The following is a 20,843-nucleotide window of genomic DNA, read 5'->3' as shown; positions in this document are numbered from 1 at the left end:
GCTAATATTTACATTTAAGCAATTCCTGTGAAAAGAAGTAAGGTTATTACTTCTGGAAGTCTGAGTGTTTGGTTTATATTGCAGGCAGGAGAATAATACTGCAGGCCTGGATCATATTATTGGAGCAATGAATATCTTCTGCAATAAGTTTGCTGTCAACTGTCGCATACGGATTTGTAAAGTAGGGGAAGAAATTTTGCCTACAGTGCTTTATATATGGACTCAATATAGACCAAAGAATTCCCTGAAGGAATCAATAATTGAGTTATTTCGTCTCCAAGTTCATATTCATCATCCAAAAGGTGCAAAAACTCAGGGAAAAGGTACAATAAAAAGCTTCCTGGTTTTTTTTATATTGCTATATGTGATTGTTCGAATTATTGTGCCAACTTTCTGAATTTTGATACTGAATGTTGGAAACATTAGTGAGAGTGATGGTTACTTGTCAGTAGTTTTATGCTATAGGTTAATATTGAGTGAAACTGGAAAATGGGTTTTCAAATTGTATGCGCTAAGAATATTAATTGTATTAATTCCTTGGAAGCTTGATTTTGTTCTTCTAATCAAAAGGTTATTTTAATTATTAAATCAAAACACAAAGTGTTTGGGGAAGAGGAATAATAGTTTAGATTGAGTTTAGATTGCCACGTGTATTCTTATTTTACCAGATCTGTTTAAGCCCAGAAATTACTACTGTGGTCTAAATCTGACTTAGTGCGTAAAACTGGTCAGAGATCGTCACTCAGTAATTGTGTTTGTTTGTCATGGCCTATTTCAGTAGTAGCATCATTATTTTACTTTTTTTTTTTTCTTTATCTACAAATGGCAAAGAGTTTACAATTAGTCCAAATTTATCCATTGCATTTCATTGTAGTGTTTCCAGTTAGAAACTTTTTTCCTACCCTAATTACTTGTATACACTGATTAAGTTATCTCTTAACTTTTTTTTGCATTTTTACTTTATTTATTCTCCATTGTAAGACTTGCTTTGCAGGCCTACATTTGTTTAGCTTTGTATGCTTTACTCTGATTTTGGCTGTATTTTGTGTTGTCTAGGTAGGTTTACATATAGTATAACGTGGGTGGTACATGTTATCTTTTAATTGTTTTTGCATGTACAGGTGCATATGACTCACCAAAATGGCAAAGTATCTTACATAACCTGTATGATTTGCTGGTGAATGAAATAAATCTCATCGGAAGTAGAGGAAAGTATTCTTCAGGGTCACGTAATATTGCTGTAAAGGAAAACTTGATAGAGTTAATGGCAGATATTTGTCATCAGGTAACATTTCTAGTTGAGTATAAAGTTGACTATATAGTTGCTGTGTTGTATGTTTTGCTTTTTAAAGTAATATTGCTTTAACATTTCTTCAAAGTCATTTACTGAAGTATTAGTACCTTTTGTCTGTGTTCTCTTGTGTTCAGTTGTTAATTTTTTTTCAGCTTAGAAATGTGTGGACTCCTAAATTTGCTAGGTTTCACTAGTGTTGCTTATTAGACTATAAGCAGAGGTTCTGTTGTAGTAAAAAATAATAAATAATAATGCTGATTGCCTTTTAAGAGGCTTTATACACAGTAAAAAATGGACCGGTTTAATTTGACATTTCACTTTTCCCATAAATCCTACTTTTTTTTTTATTTGCGTACTTTTTGATTTCTCTTTAAAAAAGGTTTTTGCAGAGGATACCAAAGTTCTGGAAATTACCCAGTCATATGCCATTTCCCAGAGAGAGTCCAGTGATGAAACAGTGCCAAGCAAGCGCAGGAGGATTGAACTGGGCTGGGAGGTAGTTCGAGAAAACCTGCAAAGATCACAGAAGGATTTTGATGTTATACCTTGGTAATAATATCTTTACATGAAACAAATATCACTACAGACATGTTCTCCTGAATACGTTGTGCCGTCAAACTAGATATCTGTACAAACTGTAAATAAATATCTAAGCAATAAGCTTGGATTCTCACAGCATTTGGAAAGTAGTGAGTAGTGTTCTTGACGTGCTTGCTTTAAAATAAGAAATCACAAATGAAGTCTGGTAAACTGTGTTGTAGTGTATAAGATATTACTGCCTCTGATTTTTTACCTGTCTTTTGTACTAGATATTACCAGTCTTAAAGTGGTGTGTGTGTGATCTGGCTTATGAGTATTCGGAAATCAGCGTGAGATTTATGGCTCTCTTAAGCTGACTGTTGTCGTAGGACGGCAACCATTGGCAGTTTGGCCATCTGTACTAGTTCAAACAGTTTGCCATAATACTTGGCCTAAAAACTGTTGAAGTGCAAGTCTTGGCATCTTAGCTTGGACCCTGATTGAGAGATATCTTGTTTGACATGAGCGGCTTCTGAAATGGAGGTATAGCTACATGGCTTCTTCCACTGACTGCCGCAGGAGGACTCCATAGCGGAGCATAGCATGGAATCAGGTCGTTGTTAAAAGACCCCAGTTAGATTTTTCCAGAAGTTACTATTGTAGTCCTAAGCTCAAGAATGTTGACTTTTAAGCTAAAATAGATTACATTTGATTTTTTTTTTCTCTTATGATTTCCCTCTGTCTTTCTGACTTTTCTTGGAAACTGCTGTACCAGATACTAGAACAGTATAGCTGCTTGTGAGTCCAGTCCTGAGCTGGGACAGCAGGTCTGTGTGTGTGTATGTGTGTTTATCACTCACAATATTGAGGCAAAGTGGCTATTTAGGATCTGATTGAGAAGTTAACATGCCAGTCTGTGTAGAGGTGTCAATCTCCAAGAAATACTGTGAGTACTGTAATTTACTCATTTGAGTAGAGTTGCATTTGTTGCTATGAACAAAACCCTTCCAACTTATGATCTTCAGCTTAACATTTTGTTCAGTTGATAAGTTTTATTTTTCTTATCTGCAGATGTGTTGTTGTATTGTTTCCTGTTTATTTAATTTCACCCTTGAGGTCAGTCCGTGGTCAAAGTGTGTAACAGGGTAGACCAGAATAATTTTCTTGCCTGAAATTTTCTTCCCTTGTGGACAGAAATCAGTGAACTCAGCTTATAAGACATTGTTAGAAATCAGTGAAGTCAGCTTTTAAGAAATTATTAGTGATAATGAAGCTAGACAAGCAGCCTTTACAACTAAAACCAATACAAATACTGGATCTTTTAACCTTTCATAGTGAACAAATCAGCTCAGTACTGGAAAATATTAATGCAAAATGACAATCGGAGAATGCTTTGTTCATTTACTTTTGAAGATGCAAATCTGTGTATGTTCGATATTAATTGCTTCACTTTGTGTTTTCAAGGTTACAGATTACAGCTTGTTTAATATCAAAGTATCCCATGAGTCTTCCTAACAGTGAGCTACCTCCCTTACTCAATGTACTTCACCAGTTACTGCCTCAGCAGCGCCGAGGAGAAAGGACCCCCTATGTGCTGAAGTGTCTTACTGAGGTAGCTTTGTGTCAAAACCAGAAAACGGATTTGAAAAGCACCCACAAGTTGGAGCTCCAGAGAGCCTGGGCAAAGATTTGGTCTCTTACTATTCGTAGCATAAGTTTCCAGCAAATTGAAGTGGAGAGCTTTGGGCTGCTTGGAGCTATGATTCAAGGAAACCTTGTTGTAACAGATAAAGAACTTTGGAAGATATTTTCAGGACCTGCATGCAAGCCTTCAAGGTAGAATGGGAAGCAAAGATAGTATTTTGTGTCTGATTCAAATTGCTCTTTACTGTGCAACCAAAACCACTGTATTATTCAAAACAGTATTATTGTTGTTGTGGCTGTGTTTCTAGTTGGGAACCGCCCATGTTTGTTTTTTAAGCATTTGAAATTGGCATAAGTACATGCGTAACTCTGGAAGCAGAGGCAGAAGAGGAGAGGCAGGCATCTTCAAATTTAAAATTTACTAAAATCTAACTAAAAGTATAAAATCTGACTGAAAGAGATGTAGATTTTTTGAAATTAAAAAGTGTGTTTTCTTCTAAATATATTTTGATTCTGAAATGGGTATTCTGAAACAGTGTTTAAAATAGACAGGAAATGTCTTTAATAGCCAAAATATGGCTTGTGAAAATGCAGATTCTAATAAAGGAGTTTTCCAGTATGCATGTTTATTAACTTGCTTATGTACTTCATACTCTCTGAGCGTGCAGAAATACTGACTTTGCTTTAGAGTGCTGATCAACAAATACCACGTTGTTTCTCACAAATGCCCTGTGTTCCATTTTTGTTACAGTTCTGCTGTATCTTGTTTATCATTAGTGATGTCTGCCTATTCGGTGCCAGTGAATTTGGATGTAGGAATGGAACAGAATAATTGTGAAAAAAATCTGGAATCCTTGTTAAAGGAGGCGATAATGAAATGGGTACTGTCCTCCTATTTGGAGGAAGAAATGGAAGAATGTGCAGAATTGCCTCCTGTGCTCTGCAGGTAAAGTCTTTGTGGCATAATTTTATATGTAAGCTCACCCTATAACACAGAAAATTGCACAGGGAAAAGTGATTTTGCGTAATTTTATTAGGTTAGTGCTTTGGTAGAGTTTATAGGGTTTTTGAGCTTACTGTGGAGTGTCATTCCGGGGACATAATTTAGTTATCTGTCCATAGCATAGCAGGTATATGAATTATGTGTTAGCAATGTGAAGTGGAAAATTAAGCTTTGAAGATACACAGTGTTAATCTGGTTGATGTTTGGGTGAGCTTCAGGAATCCCAAGAGCTTGTCTGATTGCAAGAAAATAAAAACAATTTTCCTTTTTTTCAGTGATTTTCCTCATCTTATATTACAAAAAATTCTTGTGAGCCTTACAATGAAGAACTGTAGAGCTGCCATGATCTTTTTCCAAAATGATGCTAAATGGTATGTTTTTAAATCAGTCCTTGTAGATACTTAAACTTCTTATATTTGTCATTTTAGCAAGCAGAGATAATAAAATGCATAATTCCTCAAGCTGTTTTCCATCTTTCTATACATCTTTCAGACCCCGTTAAAATAATAGTTCTTTTGCAATGTGTTAAGATGCTTTAAGCAGATGTTAAAATAGTCTCTTGCTGACTGAGTCAAAGCTTTAGGTACTGAATGAAATACTTTGTAAGGAATATATTTATCATCTCTCATCAGTGATACAGTTAAATGTTTGTCTCTGTATCCATAAGTACATTAGGTATTTTAACTCATTACAATTATATTTTTCGAATAATTTGTAACTTCATACAAATATACACGTATTCATGCTTTTTAACATTACCTTCCGTTCTAAAGGAAACATATATCTTAAGAGTTCTCTTGAAGATAGGTGCTAAGTAGAAAGTTGGCTAGATGCTTCCTGTCCATATGTCTTCATGCCACTCCACTTGTATTTGTGGCCCCAGCCACGTGTTAGTTGAGTCTGTCGCAGTCACTCTGTGAATGCTGTCGCATCTTGCTCTGATGCATATGTTCAAGCTCTTGGACTATATCCAGTTTCCTCTTAATGAAACTAAACTGTGTATAATTTTTCTGATATTTAAGATTTTCCTACTAGAAGTTAAAAATACTAGTTTCAAGGGTTTTCTGAATTTCTGCAACAATTGTGTAAAGTAGGTCGGCCATCTTAATACAAACCAGATGCTGCTATATGAACCACACTAGAACGTATGATGTGTGTGCAGGCTTCGTTTTTCTTTGCAGTTTCTTAGGACAGAGCTAAAATGGTAGTATCTTTTCCACAATGAAAGTCACATCAGAAATTAAAGATCAACCAAATTAAAGATCATTCCAGAGTTTGGAAGCACAAAAAGATAAAGTATTTTATTTTGCTTTTGTTTATTTCTTGCATTTAAATAATAGTTTTAAAGACTTGTAAGTTGTATACTGGCTGCTAAAGTAAAAAATTTGTCTCTTCTTCAAGTGTGCAACACTTGCAAGGGAAAGAAGAAAATTTTTCTGATGTTGAAGAGCTGTATCTGCAGACAACATATGATGAAATGGATATTTTCACTGATTTTGCAGTAAATGGTACAGATAAAAATGTGACTGGTTCAAGACTTGCCATCAACCAAAATCTTAGGGAAACACTGGAGTACTGTCTTTTAACAATGTCAGAAAAGCTTTTAAGCAGCTATTCTCCTAAGGTAAGTTAGAAATTAGTGTTACATCCTTATATTCATGCTCCTAAACAATATATTTTCAAGGCAAAGTATATAGATTTTTATTCCTTTTGCTGATAAAAATGAACTGCAAGCATTTAAAAAAAACTATATCAAATAATATGAAATAAGAGAAATCTTAATTTCTTTACATCATTGGCAAAATATCCATAGTTTTCATAAGTATGTGGAAATACATACAAGCTGTGTAGAAGTGGAAGTGTTTGCTAAGTTGCCACATAAACAACTTACCCTTCTTTTTTTTGATGTTTTCAACTTCTGTGGCCCTGTAATGCTTTAAGCTCTTGCAAGTTTTTAGCCAAGATAGCCTGAGACATAGAGGTCTCAGATAGCTAGATTTTGTAAAAAGAGGCAGCTGTTTAAAGCAGTAAGTGTTAAAAAAAACTGCAAATAAGGGCTATATTAACAAGAGCACAGCCAGTGCTCAAGGGAACTGATTATCCCCCTCTGCTTGGTGCCTTTAGGCAGCATCTGAAATACTGCATGCAGTTTTGGGCCTCCCAGTACAAGACAGACATTTAGTATGTTCAGTGGAGGCCACTGAGATGGTGGGGGCTCCAGCACTTGACCTATGAGGAGACACAGAGGAAACTGGAGCAGAGATGGCTTTGGGGGCACCTTAGCAGGCTTTAGGGGAACCTGCTGGTGCCTATAAGATTGCCTAGAAGACAGATCCAGGCTCTTCACAGTGGTGTATTGCAGGAAGATGAGAGACAACAGGCAGAGTTAGGAGGAGTTCACAATGGATAAAAGGAGAATTCTATCTACATGAGGACAGTCAGGCAGTGGTACAGATTGCCCTGCCTGAGAAGTTATGCGGTCTTTATCCTTGGAGGTTTTCAAGCCCTGACTGGGTCAAGCCTTGAGTAACCTGTTCTGACCTCAGAGCTGACCCTGCTGCCAGACAGAGGTTGGACCAAAGACCTGCAGAGGTCCCTTTCAGCCTGAACAGTCCTGTGATCCTATTTGTGTCTTCCAGTTGTTGAAACACCACAGAATCTCTCCTTTGGAGAAAAATCTTAACTTGTAGAGGAAGACCCACCACATAATGGTAAAAAGTTTGTGAAAACAAAAGCAGCAGGCTTTTTAAACTTCTGGTTTCTTTGACAGGCTAGCTTTGATTTTAATATAGTGGTGTGCCTTCCTTGCAATTCACTGCTAAGGTCCTGTGGTATTTGGTGAGCCAAGAGGCAGTACCGAAGTTTGAAACAAGGTACTGGCAGTTAGGAGCTATAAAAATTATCCTTGGTTTTGCCTGTGTAACAATTACATCTGTGCATAAGTTTTCCCATCTTTTTTTATAGATAACCACTTCTCAAGAATGCAATGGCAATTCTTTTTGTTCTCCCTTCCTGATAAAGACAAATAATTATTTACCTCCTCTTTCTCTTCCTTTGATCCATATAATTTAGACAGGTAAAAAGGGATCTCTAAAATACTCCTGCTGTAGGCTTGCATGTGTTTACAACCATCTATGTGATTTGTTTGTTGACAGAGTAGCTGCTAAGAAGCAACTTATGAATTTAGTAAGATCAGAAGAGACAGCAGTAGGAATGTGATGTGGTTCCTGACTAGCTCGTACTGTCTCTTCTCCTGGCAGGAGGTAGAGTAGACAGAGCACATGGGAAGAGCTGGAAGTATTGCTATGATGGAATGTAAAAGAAAGGGAGATTTTAAAGTATTGTGAAGGAAGTGTAAGTCCATGAGACATATATAAAATATGATAATGTGGAGAGCCAAAAGGACTTGTTAGGGAACTGAGGTAACTGCAAAGCAGAGCACTAGGATGCAAATCTTCGTTAATTTTGGTGAAATCTGTATATAAAAGTGTTTCAAAAAGACTTTAAAGAATTCTGTATTTTGGTGAAAAAGTTTAATGATAAACCAGTGATATTTATACTGTGTGTTTTATTTAGTCTAAGGTTGCTGCAGAACACCTTGTCCGATGTGTTAGTCTCTTGATTGGTGTTCTTGGCTGCTATTGCCACACCGGTATACTGAAAGAAGAGGATGCTTGTAAATCACAGTTGTTCCAGAACGCTAAGGTAAGCAGTGATGTGTTTGGGAGCTATTAAACGTTAAATAAACCATTAAATATCAAACAATTTTTAAAATTCTATTGACACATTTTCAGAGCATGAATAATTCCACTGGTTTCTGCTTAAAAAAAAGGCAGTGGAGAGAGGTTTAAATAAACTGCTGCTGAAAGAGAGGAGTCACTGAAGTTCTATCAGTATGCCAATGCATCAGTTTTGCAGTGAGAATATTCTAAATATTGGTACATTTCTGAGTCAGTCCTTTAAAAAAATAAAACAATCATGGGCATGTGGACAAAGGACTACTTAGAGGATAGCAAGTCCTTTCATTTATATGTCTTTTATGCAGGAATTCGTTGAGATCATTTGATGGTTTAAAACATTACAAAGACAGCTGCTATTATTAATTATTGTTACTAGTATGACTACTACTATCTTAAGTAGTTTCTTGCTTAAATATGGAAACCCAAAATGTAAACATTATGGAGAAGTGCTGTATTTTTCTTTTGTAATGAAAATACAAATGATTCAGGCAGGTCTAGACCATCTTGTGTCATTTCTAGAGCAGAATGAGTGAAACAAAAATCAAAGGAAAAAAAAGTCCAAACTCATTGATGCACATTATAAATATCAAAGCTCTATGAATGAGAATCTTGTCTTTTTGTCTCTTATGTGTGTGCTGTGCGTGTGCTAATGTGTAAATGAATTTAACTGAGGTATTTTAACTGTATTATGTTTTTACCAGTCTCTCATTCATTATGCTGGGGAAAGCATTTCTCAGTCGAAAAACAAACTGAATGAAGATGCTCAGATCAACTCATTGAGGACTTTGATAATGCAGTGTACAAAATGTTTATGCAATTGTACCAAGGTAAAGTTTATAAAGGAATTTATATTTCTTTCTTCATTATTGAGATTACAAAGTTGATATCATACATATGGTACATGAAAAAAATGAATTAACCTATCTGCACATCTTGCTTTCTTACAGAACAGTGCTAATAAGATGCTGTCTAACGTATTCCTGCATTTGTTGACATCAAAATTTATGAATGATCTTGTAGATATTTGCAAAAATCTGGTAAGTACATTCTGTCTGTTTCTAAATGCAGTGCTCTTTGATGAGAGGATTGCTTTTACAGTATAATAATTTGGAGGCAATCCAAATGAGATTCTTATTAATGAAAAAATAAATCAAAATACATTGAGTTTTATAGAGTGTTCCTAACTGGAAAAATTTCTATTTAGCACATGAACACAGACGCAGGGGGAAAATGAGAACAGATGGATAACTTTTGATCAAAGTTAGCATACCGACTCACATTAAATAACAAATTATATTTTTGGAAATTTTTAAATACCATATTAGAGTAAAAGTATATGCAGATTTTATTCCACAGAAAAAAAATTCTATATCACATGACATTTCACTTTATTGCACTTGTGAAGTTTTAAAAACTTCTTTTTATTTCATCATTTGATGGACTTACATGCCTTAAAACACTTTAAAGGTGTTTATTATAATAGATATTAAATCTTCTAACTGTAAATGACTCTCCTTTCTCACTGGTGAAAGTAATAGGATGGCACATCACGGTGTTTAACACAACTCTCAAAACTTCTCTTTTTGGCACACCCTGTAGTCAGCTCTAGGTAGGCAAAATCCTTTGTTTTTTTCAGGTAAGAAGACGCTGAGTCTTACCTTCTGTTAACTTGTCATCTGGTAGGGAAAGTAGTAATTACTGTGTCCACGAAAAGCTCGTATGCCTTCCTTTCATTTTTCTGTGGTTACGAAGTACAGTGAGAAGTTCCTGAGTCTTGTAGAGAGAACTGCTTTTTAAATACTAACGATGTCCTTGGCATCATCTAAAACACAGAGGCTAGCATCTATTCTTGGAAAGCTTGTGTCCTGAAGAGAATAGTTCAAATCAAACAATTCACGTGTGTAGAAGACAGTTTTATCACAAAGGGTGAAATTAATCAATTCAGCATAGCTGTTATTGTCTTCACCTGTTCTAGTTCACTGGGAAACTGTAGTGCCTTTCCTTGCATTATGTCTGTGGTGTTTCTCCTGTCCTTAAAAAACAACTTTAAAAGGATGTGATGTTTTTGTCAGATGACATTTACTGGAAAACCAAGTGAAGTGGGAGAAGTGACTCTAACGGGGAATGACCCTGAGGAGAGTATAATGGAAGTAGATAACCAGGTATCTGATGATCTGTTTGATGATCATTCAGTGACTGACATCAGTGATACAAATGAATCTGGTGAGATGCAAAATGTAACAGGTAAGTCTTCTCTTTGCCCAAAATTATTTGCAAAAGCTTGTTTTTACAGATTGCTCTTTATTTGAATGACAGAGATACAGAATTGTGCTGCATTATTAATAATTGAAGCAGGTAGTGGTTGAACCACGAACTTTCTAAAAAATAATAATTCTTTTGTACCTTGTTAGTGTTCTAAATATGTTAGTGAAGTGTTCTAGCTCATTTGGAAAGGAGAAATTTGTTTTTTATTTAGTAAATAGTAAAATACAAGCAGAGAAGCTAGCTGACTTTTTCAAAGTCAGGCAGAAGTTTTGGCAAAGAGGAGACTAGGAAGTGTGTCTGTATCTCTGTCATTAGACTGTGCTTCATTTTGTTAAAAGTAGTCCTATTTAACTTTTGTCCTTTTCCTGATCAGTGATTCTTGACAAGGTCAGCTTTCTTACATCTCTGGACCTGCAGAGGGACAGGAGCATGAATCTGTCTGTTTATTCCTGTTAGAAGCTACAAATACTGATGTTCTCTTTTGTTTTAAAATCTTTCTTAAAATAGTGTGTCTCTTAGTTTTTAATCAGGGCTGTGTCTTCTGTTTATTATTGAATGAGAAGGAAATTGGTGTGCTATGTAAATGACACAAACAGCAGAAGTATCTTCTCCAGTCATCCAGTAAATTAATAAATAAAGTTTGTGATTGCAGAAAGTTACAGGAGTTCTAAGTGTGACAGTAAAATGGCATTTGTAACTAATTTGTTTAGGTTATAATTGAAATTTCAATGAGGATATTAGCATAGTAGTCGTCATAATTTCAGTTTTGGGGAAGCTTTGAATCCGTAGTTGAAAATATATTCCAAGTTATAGTTAACAACACAAAAAAAACACAGCTGCAGATGGTTTCGCTGAGTTCATCGTATCCATGATGGAGAAATCAGCCATAGGTACAGGCACATAAAATTAAAAGCCTCTGTTTTAGAGAGGGCCTTTGTAGAAGTGGAAAACACACTCAGGAAGCTGTTACTGATGCAGTAACTGCTCAATTACAAATAAAGTTTGCTAGTTATCTATTTTGAGAACTTAAATTAGTGTTGTAAAGACCTAAAATGTTATCAACTTTTTAATTGTTCTTGGAGAAGCGTTTCTTACGTGAAAATCTTATTTTCAGGTGCTTTGAGCCCATTAGCTGAAGAACAGTTGACAAAGCAGGATTTACTTCTCCTTGAAATTCTGAGATTTTTATGTATTTGTGTAACTACAGTCCAAATTCAGGCAATGAGCTTCCGAGCCTCTGATATACGGAGGAAGCTGTTAATGCTTACTGACAGCAGTGTCTTTGATAGTGCTAAGCCATTGCATCTGCACGTGGTGAGTGTGAGCTTTTTTTACAGCAGACCCACCTCTCTATTTGTACTGTTTTTAAATTTGTATATTCTTGTCTTTGTCTTGTCATTTATCCCCTGAAAAGACATCAAAATGACTGCTTTTAGTGTTCCGAAGTGTTTTGTGGTTGGGGAAGGAGCGGTTAGAATTTGTTGTAAGCCAGAAAATAAAGAGTTAAGAAGTATAAACATCTTACCTTTATCAGTAATTATTACTTAAATAGCTAGAAATGGTCTCTGTAGTAGAAAAGGATCTGTGGTTTAGTTTACAAAGGAAATATTTTTAACTGCCAAAACTAAAAATTTAATGAGACATATTACTGTGTTGACAGTCTTTGCATGAAAAGATGGTCAGTCTCAGATGTGAGAGCTGACAATAGTTATCCTTGCTGCGTGATTTCATGTGAGGATTACTGGAAATATTTTATTGTTTTTCTCTTTGTCTGTTTATTTTCTTAAGTATTGTTTTCAATTTTTTTTTTTTTTTTTATTCACCAGTACTTGGTCCTTTTGAAGGAGCTCCCTGTTGAAGAACACGTCTTGCCTGAAGATGATGTTCTTATGCTTCTTAGGCCTCTTTCGTAAGAGAGAAACTATTCAGCATGTGTTAGAACTATTTTAGTTCAGCAGCTAGAGGATTTTAAGGGCTGTTTAGTGTTTAAAAATATTTTTTCTTTCTTTCTTTCACAGTGCTGTGTGTTCTTTGTACCGCCGAGATCAAGAAGTTTGTAAAGTAATTCTAAATAATTTGCTTCCTATAGCAGTGGGGTTAGCCCAGTCCAACCCACATGCTGAAGAAACAGGGGATGCCCAAGGACAATTTTTGACAGTTGTTGGAGCCTTTTGGTATGTTTTATCTGTTTAATGCAGAAGTCTGTTGGGCATAAAATTTTTAATTTTGCTATCAGTGTGAAGACTGTAGTGCTGTTGCGTGTCTTGCTGTTGGCATCCTATATCTTTATGCAGCATTTAACTTTCCAGATTTTCTGTGTCATGTTGTATTTGTAGCAAACAATCGTATCGTCCTGAAGATGGTGTTAGAGCAGTAAATGCTACACTGTTGTATATTAGCAAAGACTGGTTGTACTCTGAATTGCATCAGTAATTATAACAAGTGATAACTTCAGCAACCAAAAATGAATATTGGTTACAATTGCAGATTATCAATAAAAATGTCAAGTCCTCCCAAACATACCTGTTGAGTGCAAAAGAATGAACTGTGAGCAGCAGAGATTAACTTGTTAGACTTTTTCTCAAAATTGTTGTCAACTTTTTCCTTTATTCAAATCTTCCTTATTTTTAGGCATTTAGCTCAAGGAGGGAAATGCACAGCACCAGTGAGAGTGGCCCTTTTAAACTGCATGAAAGCCCTGCTTGAGGTAATCTCACAACTTCTGACATTTATTAGCATGTTTATGTATATACTTAAGGTGCTCTTAAAACAGTATCTAAAGATCTTTTGCATGCATCGGTGTATATTCCATTGTAGGTCTTTTGTGTATTTTAAACCACAATATTAATTTTTTTCAGGCTGATCCTTACTGCAAGTGGGCGATCCTTAATGTATTAAATGAAGATCTGCCTGTGAGTGATGCTTTCCCACATTTTCTCGCAGACAGTCACCATCAAGTTCGCCTTCTTGCTGCAAAGTCAATTACAAGGTGAAAATGTAGATCTTTTTTCTTTTTATAAGAATAACACTTAATTTTACTTAACTGGATGTTACTTCTGCTGCTGTATAGCTGCTCTTTTCAGTACTTCTGGGGCTTTAATCTTGACAGAATATAAAAGCCTACCAAGATACTTAGTTGAAGGTGTTCACACTTTGTCTACATTTCAATTATTCTGTGATGTGAGAGAGAGAGAGAGAAACTATACATATATATAAAAAAATTATATACGATAGCAAATTTAACACTAAATTTATTATGCAAAATTTCAATAGAAAGTAGTTATCCTCTAGAAATAAATTAGGTTCGTTGTGTAGCATAAAAACTTTTTCAAAGGATCTTGTGTTTTGAATACTGTATATAGTTCTTTCTCCATACATCAAAAAGGACATAAATGAACCGGAATGGGAGTAGAGGAGGGATGTTCAAAAGCGTGAAACACTATGCACAGCTATTGGTTGCATTAACTGGAGCCCTTCAGCACAAAAAGAGTTGAATTGCAGGAGGTATAACATAACTCTACAAAATCTGGAGTGGAACAGAATGAAGATTGGCAGTCTTTTCTGCTTTAAAGACTAGACATCATGTGAAGCTGACAGGTTTAAGATTCTAGAAAATATTATTTACTTCCTTGTACAATGTTCAGTTATCTTGAGTGTTATCCTCCTACCTTCAACTGTCTGGACGTTTACAAGGGTTGAAAAAGCAACAAATTCACGAAAGAGGAGATCATTGAAGGATACTAAATACGGTCACCACTTCTAACTCATGATCTGCCTAGGTCAGCTGTAGTCAGATGTTATATTCAGGGAAATATTATGCATATAAGGCAAGCATATAGTGATTTTTCTTGGTTATCTACTATTAGTCACTTAGAAATGGCTAGAGTACCATTTGGTCCGATCTACTGTGGCGTTCCCAGTTTTGTTGCAAAGTGGGTTGGGCCTTTATCTACAAAAACCCAAATTATTTGAGAAACTCTTTTTAAATGTACATCTATTCAATAAATATATTCCCAAAGTACTTCATGGCATGAAATGTTCCATTATGATGGACAACTGAAGTTTGGCTTCCTGCAGTGGCAGAGATTGGGAAACTTAGATATTTTCAGGCAGTTCTCCACCATTTTGCCCCAATAGATATTCTCAGCGTTACTGACAATGTTTGAGGGAGAGGAAGGAAAGACTGTACAAGAAAGTTAAGAAGAAAATAATCATATTCAGAAAATTAGAATCTTACTATTTGAGATGCAGAATAGACAGTAATTCTGTAGACTAAATGTTATGCTAATAATTATTATTCATTTTTTGAAGTTTGTTTCAAGATGTGAAACAGAGGGATTCTTCTGGAATGTCAAAACCTCTTCCCTTGAAGCTCCAACAAAAGGCTTTTGAGAATGCATATCTCAGAGTTCAAGAAGGAATGAGAAATCTGGTATGAACATCTAGTTATTAATTTTGGGTAGTTTTCATCTTACGAGTAAGATGACTTTAAAAATGATCATGTTTAATTTTCCAAGAACATTAATTCTTTTAGACTTCCGATAATCTAAGGTGATGAAAAAAGGTGGTAGTCAGGAAATGCTTTACACATCCAGTCAGTCAGTGTTTTGCCCACATTAGAAGTTTGTAAACTTTTTCACTGCTCTTCGGTATCATACTATTTGTTGTTGTGGGTTTCAGTACTGTAACACTTAAGAATCAAAGGAAAATGGACCCTCCATATTCTAGACAACATATAAATAGTGAACAAGAGGCAATGTAAATTCAAATTAGGTGTTTCCATAGTATAAAAACAGATTTGTAAATTTCGGTAAGGTCATGTTTCCAGTGGTGTGAGAGCAGTGGTTTTCAGAAAACAAAAAATTAGTTAAAAAATTAAACTATTCAGAAGAAACTTCACAAGAAGGAGAAGTTTTACTTCAGTGCAGTAACTGGAAGTACAATGGTGTATATTCCTGTGGAATTTCTTTAACTGTTAATTCTTTTGTTAGTGTCTTTCACTTCTCCTCCTTCCTTGCTACCATACTGTCATCTAAATAATCTACATTTTCCCTTTTTTTTCTGTCATGCTATCATCTATCTACATGTAATCTCTCTGCTACATTTTCTCTTTGTTCCTTTGCCTGCTTTCTTGTAGCTTGGACTCGCTGCTGAGGCCTCATCTCTCTGTCATCTCATGTCATCTCTCTATACTGTTGCCTCCAGCTTTGTCATCTCATTTCTCTATTACCTTGGCTCCTTGTTCTGTCACCTCATCTTGCTGTTGTCTATTACCTTCTGCCCTTTCATTGCAGTTTCTTGTTACTTTTATTCAATATTAATCACTTGTCAACACTGTGCCTTAATAGGGGAAGAATTGTATTTGAATTACAAGGCAGTTCTTTCCCGTATGCATGAAGGAGGTGCAAAAAGGAGACTTGTCTTCTCGATGCCTCCATCATTTCTCTTTTAAGTGTGTTGCATTTTTTTAAGCTGCCGAGACTATAATATGAACTGGAGCATATGAGGTATCACCATGTGTGCTCGCATGCTGGAAGCAGTAACTTCTGATTGAGGAGTGGAGCAGACAGCTGGGGCAAGTAGTTTTTAAGCAACCAAAGCAAGATGTTCATCAGTATTTATATCAATGCCATAAATTTTAAATTATTTATGCTCATTTATTAATTAGGATATTGCTTTAACAGAATATTTGCATGAGTTCTTCATTATTTCTTATTGAAGGTCAGGGGTGATGCAAGTCCTGAAGATCTTCTGGACAAACAGTGTAATGGAAAAGCGGTTTTGCTGATGCTTATAACCATGGTTCTGTGCTGCAGTCCAGTCTGTGAAAAGCAAGCTTTGTTTGCTATTTGCCAGTCTGTGAAAGAGAATGGATTAGAACCTCACCTTGTGAAAAAGGTGAGTATAAAATCCCATTTTATATTTAGATTCTTAATTAAGGTTAGGTTAAAATTGGAATGGTACAAAATGCTTTTGTCAGTATTGAAAGCTGTTAAATTTCGTAAAGGTGTGACTAATGTCAGACTTCAATATCTGAATTAATTTGTAATTATATTTAATGACCTACATAGAAATAATGACATCATAAAAAGCAATTTTAGTGGTAAATCTTGTATGTTAAAGGCACAGATCTGAAATACAAATAGATTTTTATACATTGAAGATTTCAGATTTCATTTAAGAAAATCTTTCTACCCAGTAGAACTAAAGTGAGTTTTGCAATGTGGAAAATGCATACCATAAGTGCAGAATATTGGAAGATGGTATATCTTGGGGACTTTTATTTTGATATTCACAAGGGTGTACTGAAATAATTGCTGTTTATACTGCAACCTTTCATGCCTGTCATTCTTTTTTGGTGCACATGTGCACATGTGTCTTTTTTTTATCCTTTCTTTCCATTTGTTGCCTGTTGTTTTTACACAGAGTCTCTACCCCACAAAATGTGTACTGGCTGTCCTTTCTTTGCATACCACCTCACATGGGGTAGTTCTAGTTCCTTGATTGCGCTCTTTGGAGATATGGCAATACAAATTTAAAAAATTGCTTATACTAAATAGGAGCTGAGTTATACAAATATTCATTAAAAGGCTGGGTTAATGGGGACATGGAGGTGTAGTACTGTCACTGTCATGTACTCTACATGCTATTTCTGCAATCTTACTTCATGCACAGGTTTTGAAAAAAGTATCTGACATTTTTGGCTATAAAAGTATAGAAGATTTTATGGCATCACATTTAGACTATTTGGTGATGGAGTGGCTGAAAATAAATGACAGTGGATATAGCCTGTCTGCTTTTCCCTATGTTCTTCTGAACTATACTAGCCTTGAGGAATTCTACAGGTAAGTATGTATGAAAGCAATTATTTTAGATTTATTTATTATTGTAAGAGAGGGTTTCAAATTTCAGGATTTTCTTGTAAGAGAACGTATTGAGAGCTTTTCAAGTATATTCCAAGTATGCTGTATATTATATTTATGCTAAGATTTTTTGTTTTGCAATAACTGAATAATTACAAATTTAGTTACATAGTAGAGGAATGCTGTTTGCTGTATTATATTTGAGGGTTTTTTTCTAAAATTCAATTCAAGGAAATTCTGGAAATGTCTTTACTCTGTGTAGATCTTGTTATAAAGTTTTGGTTCCACACCTGGTGATTAGAAGTCAGTTTGAAGATGTGAAATCACTTGCCAACAAGATTGAAAAAGACTGGAGGCAGGTCCTGGCAGACTGTTTTCCAAAGATACTTGTGAATATCCTCCCGTATTTTGCCTATCAAAACCATGGAAAGAGTGAGGTAGCAGAGCAAAGAGATACAGCTTCTAAAGTCTACGACATGCTTAAGGATGAAAACTGCTTAGGAAAACAGGTATCTGTTTTAAATGTGTCAATTGAGTTTTATAGCATTTAAGAGCCCTGAAATAAACTTCTGTATATTCTGTAAAAATGTAAATAGTTGAAGTTTATAGATACAAAATTATTATTTTAATAAAGCCAAACTAGCCAATTTTTTTTCTTAAGTTTTTCAAGTAGCTATGCAATAGAAACTTTCAGGCACACAGTTGACTTGAAGTGTAATTTTTTTCAGAATGTAATAAAAAAATTTTACCATTCATTGTACATCCTTGAGTTTCCTTGTTATATATCTGTTTAAATAAGTAATGTTTTCCTCTTAAAATGCTTTGTTAATACTTTATGAGGAGCCATCTTCCCCAGAGGCAGACTATATTCAGAACTAGTAGTAAAATTAAACATAATTTTTTTTTTCCAGATACAGTAGGAAAGCAAATTGTTCTATCTGTGACTGCCATAGATAAGACTTAACCAGGCTTAACTTCTGAATGAACTGTATGTCATGGGTAATCGAACAAATAGAGAAGTCAGACAGGAAAAAATAGATTTTCTCAGAATTAGAAGAAATGTAAAATTATTTTAGCTAAAATATTTTTTATTCTTAAAGCACTATTTTTTGCCCTTTTAGCAAATTGACAATTTATCTCATAATAACTTACCAGAGATTGTGGTTGAACTATTGATGACCTTACATGAACCACCTGGTAGCACAGTAGAAGGAGGAGCTCATCTAAGTAAATACATAAGGTATTTGTCTATAGATTTTCTACATGCTCAGTGTGTTTGTATAATACTGTGCATTAAAATGTGCTCTTCAGGCGTAGGAAGAGATAGCCTTGAAGGATTTGATTGTCATTAGTAATGATGTATCATAGACATGCTTTCTCACAGAGTTATTCTGCAGTATCCATAAGGAGAACCTCTGTCATACGTAAGTTAATGGAATGAAGGAATGTGGGCAGGAGAATGCCATCGTATGTTGGTGAGCTGGACTATGGCAATGCCAATTTAGATTAGTTCAAATTTGGATGGATGGCGCTCTCTGTAAAATTGGTCAGATTTTAATGTCTAAATTAAAGTGATTTTTTTAAAAGTCTTTAAATATCTGGAAGTCACTGAGAAGTGAAGTGAACCATTTCTTAACAGTTCTTGCAGGGGCAGCTCTTGTCTTTGGTAAGGAGATTGCTTAAGCAAAGCCAAATAAACTAATTCCTGATTATTAGAAATATTCTATTGCCATAAATATCTTCATTTTTATGAGCTTTTTAGCATTTTTGTTGTCCTGTAAGTATTACTATTTGCATAATTGTATCTGGAAATAATTTTCCAGATTTTAATGTTTATATACAAACTATTTGGAAAAAAAAACATTAATGCTTTCTGAAGTTATTGAAGAAGATATTTTTATTGTAGAAATAGAAAGTTGAAAGAAACCAAAGAATTTCTATGAAAATCTGCCAAAAATTAAATGGCTGAGGATTTCAGAACGTTTAATAAAAGAATTTTGTTTCAGTGAGTTTATCAACAGAGTAAGGTGTCTGCTTGTAACCAAAGTTTTTCTTTCTAAGAGAGGAATAGTAAGAATACAAGTGATGAAACTTAGACTTTACTGTTTTGTTGCTACCATAATGCATTTCTTTTCTTTTCAAGGTCCCAGAAAAGTTGACTACCCTTTTTTTTTGTAATGCAGAGACTCACACTTACTTTTTTCTCAACCAAATTGTTCCTGTAATTACAAAATGCAGAAGCTTTATCCAAGACTTGCAATTATTTTTCATACAAAGTACCTTAGATGAGACAAATGTGTGAGTTTTTAGCAATATGACATTTCAAAAAATAATAAAGGAATATTAAGAAAATACAACTTAGAAAGCTGCCGTAGAGGGACAGCAGGCAGCTAAAAATAAGGTGTATGTCATTGCTGAAGCTTTTGGTGCTTCTTACTTACTGAAAGCAGAAGTTTCCCAGGAGTTACCTTTTTATTCAATTAGACTTATTTTATTTACTACATGGGGTTTGATTTTTGGAAAGAAAAATAAAAATCTCTTTTTTATTCACTTAGGGAACTGGATCCTGCTCCTAATCCTCCTCATTTTCCATCTTATGTGATCAAGGCAACCTTGGACTATATTAGCAACTGTCATAAAAGCAAACTAAAAAGTCTTGTAGCAGTTCTTTCTAAAAGCCCAGTAAGTGTGTAATGATTGGGTTTTTTTTCCTTAGAGTATAAAATTTCTTTTATAGGTACATCTTGATTTAATTAGGCATTTTCATCATGTGTATATGAGGAAGAAGTACAGCCTTAGAAACCTTTCTGTTCTTTTGTTTGGCTTGTGAAATGGAAGAAGTCCTAAATTCAGGGACACAGTAACCTTACAAAAATTGCGTGCTTGAACTATTACATGCATTGTATAATACATATAAAATAATGTGTAAGTAAAGACAATTATTTAAAGATTGAGGAAATCTGTGTGTACCAGACATAGTTTATACGCAATTTATTTCTTTGGCATATGTCTGAAGAACACTCTAAAATAATTACATTTGGATGATTTTATCTAAATACTATCTACAACTAGGATATTAAAGTCTGCTTCCCTTACTGGCAGTGTGAAATTTTATAGTCTGTGGTATTTTTAGACATCTTATTTTCAGTTGTTTAAAGGCAAATACAAAGGCATATAAAATTATGCAGCCCTTGCAATAAATCATAAACGTATTACTGTCTTGTAACATAATTCCTTAGAAACCTATCTTTTCAAAGTTTATGCTGTTTTATTGCATATGTTGTCAACAGCTTACTTTGCCTATACATAAACAATCTAAAAATAAGAAAAAATACTTTTTTGGGGCCACGTTTGTCTAAATCTTTTGAGTGTAAAAGTTAATATTCCCAGCCAGTGGAATGAAATGGAATAGAGTAGAATAATTTCAGTTGGAAGGGGCCTACAGTGATCACCCAGTCCAACTGCCTGACCAGTTCAGGGCTGACCAAAAGCTAAAGCATGTTGGCATTGTCCAA

The 20,843-nt window shown here is 34.9% G+C and overlaps 1 protein-coding gene across 1 annotated transcript in view; it reads left to right on the top strand.

Moving 5' to 3' along the window:
• Positions 1-20,843, top strand: part of ATM (ATM serine/threonine kinase) — a 77,672-nt gene that overhangs the window by 10,680 nt on the left and 46,149 nt on the right. The window contains exons 7-28 of the mRNA XM_086739561.1: positions 85-323; positions 1,122-1,285; positions 1,674-1,843; positions 3,278-3,649; positions 4,209-4,403; positions 4,736-4,831; positions 5,862-6,084; positions 8,037-8,165; positions 8,902-9,027; positions 9,148-9,237; positions 10,273-10,444; positions 11,580-11,779; positions 12,292-12,374; positions 12,484-12,639; positions 13,097-13,172; positions 13,324-13,454; positions 14,777-14,897; positions 16,187-16,363; positions 17,141-17,310; positions 17,591-17,837; positions 18,450-18,568; positions 19,884-20,010. Of these exons, the coding sequence (XP_086595687.1) occupies positions 85-323; positions 1,122-1,285; positions 1,674-1,843; positions 3,278-3,649; positions 4,209-4,403; positions 4,736-4,831; positions 5,862-6,084; positions 8,037-8,165; positions 8,902-9,027; positions 9,148-9,237; positions 10,273-10,444; positions 11,580-11,779; positions 12,292-12,374; positions 12,484-12,639; positions 13,097-13,172; positions 13,324-13,454; positions 14,777-14,897; positions 16,187-16,363; positions 17,141-17,310; positions 17,591-17,837; positions 18,450-18,568; positions 19,884-20,010 (3,583 nt within the window). The remainder of the gene's footprint in view (positions 1-84; positions 324-1,121; positions 1,286-1,673; positions 1,844-3,277; positions 3,650-4,208; positions 4,404-4,735; positions 4,832-5,861; positions 6,085-8,036; positions 8,166-8,901; positions 9,028-9,147; positions 9,238-10,272; positions 10,445-11,579; positions 11,780-12,291; positions 12,375-12,483; positions 12,640-13,096; positions 13,173-13,323; positions 13,455-14,776; positions 14,898-16,186; positions 16,364-17,140; positions 17,311-17,590; positions 17,838-18,449; positions 18,569-19,883; positions 20,011-20,843) is intronic.

The sequence above is a fragment of the Chlamydotis macqueenii genome, chromosome 1 (assembly GCF_036417535.1).
Source record: "Chlamydotis macqueenii isolate bChlMac1 chromosome 1, bChlMac1.mat, whole genome shotgun sequence".
NCBI classification, from domain to species: domain Eukaryota; kingdom Metazoa; phylum Chordata; class Aves; order Otidiformes; family Otididae; genus Chlamydotis; species Chlamydotis macqueenii.
Note: the sequence above shows the minus strand (reverse complement) of the source record. Positions and strands in the feature narration are given on the sequence as shown.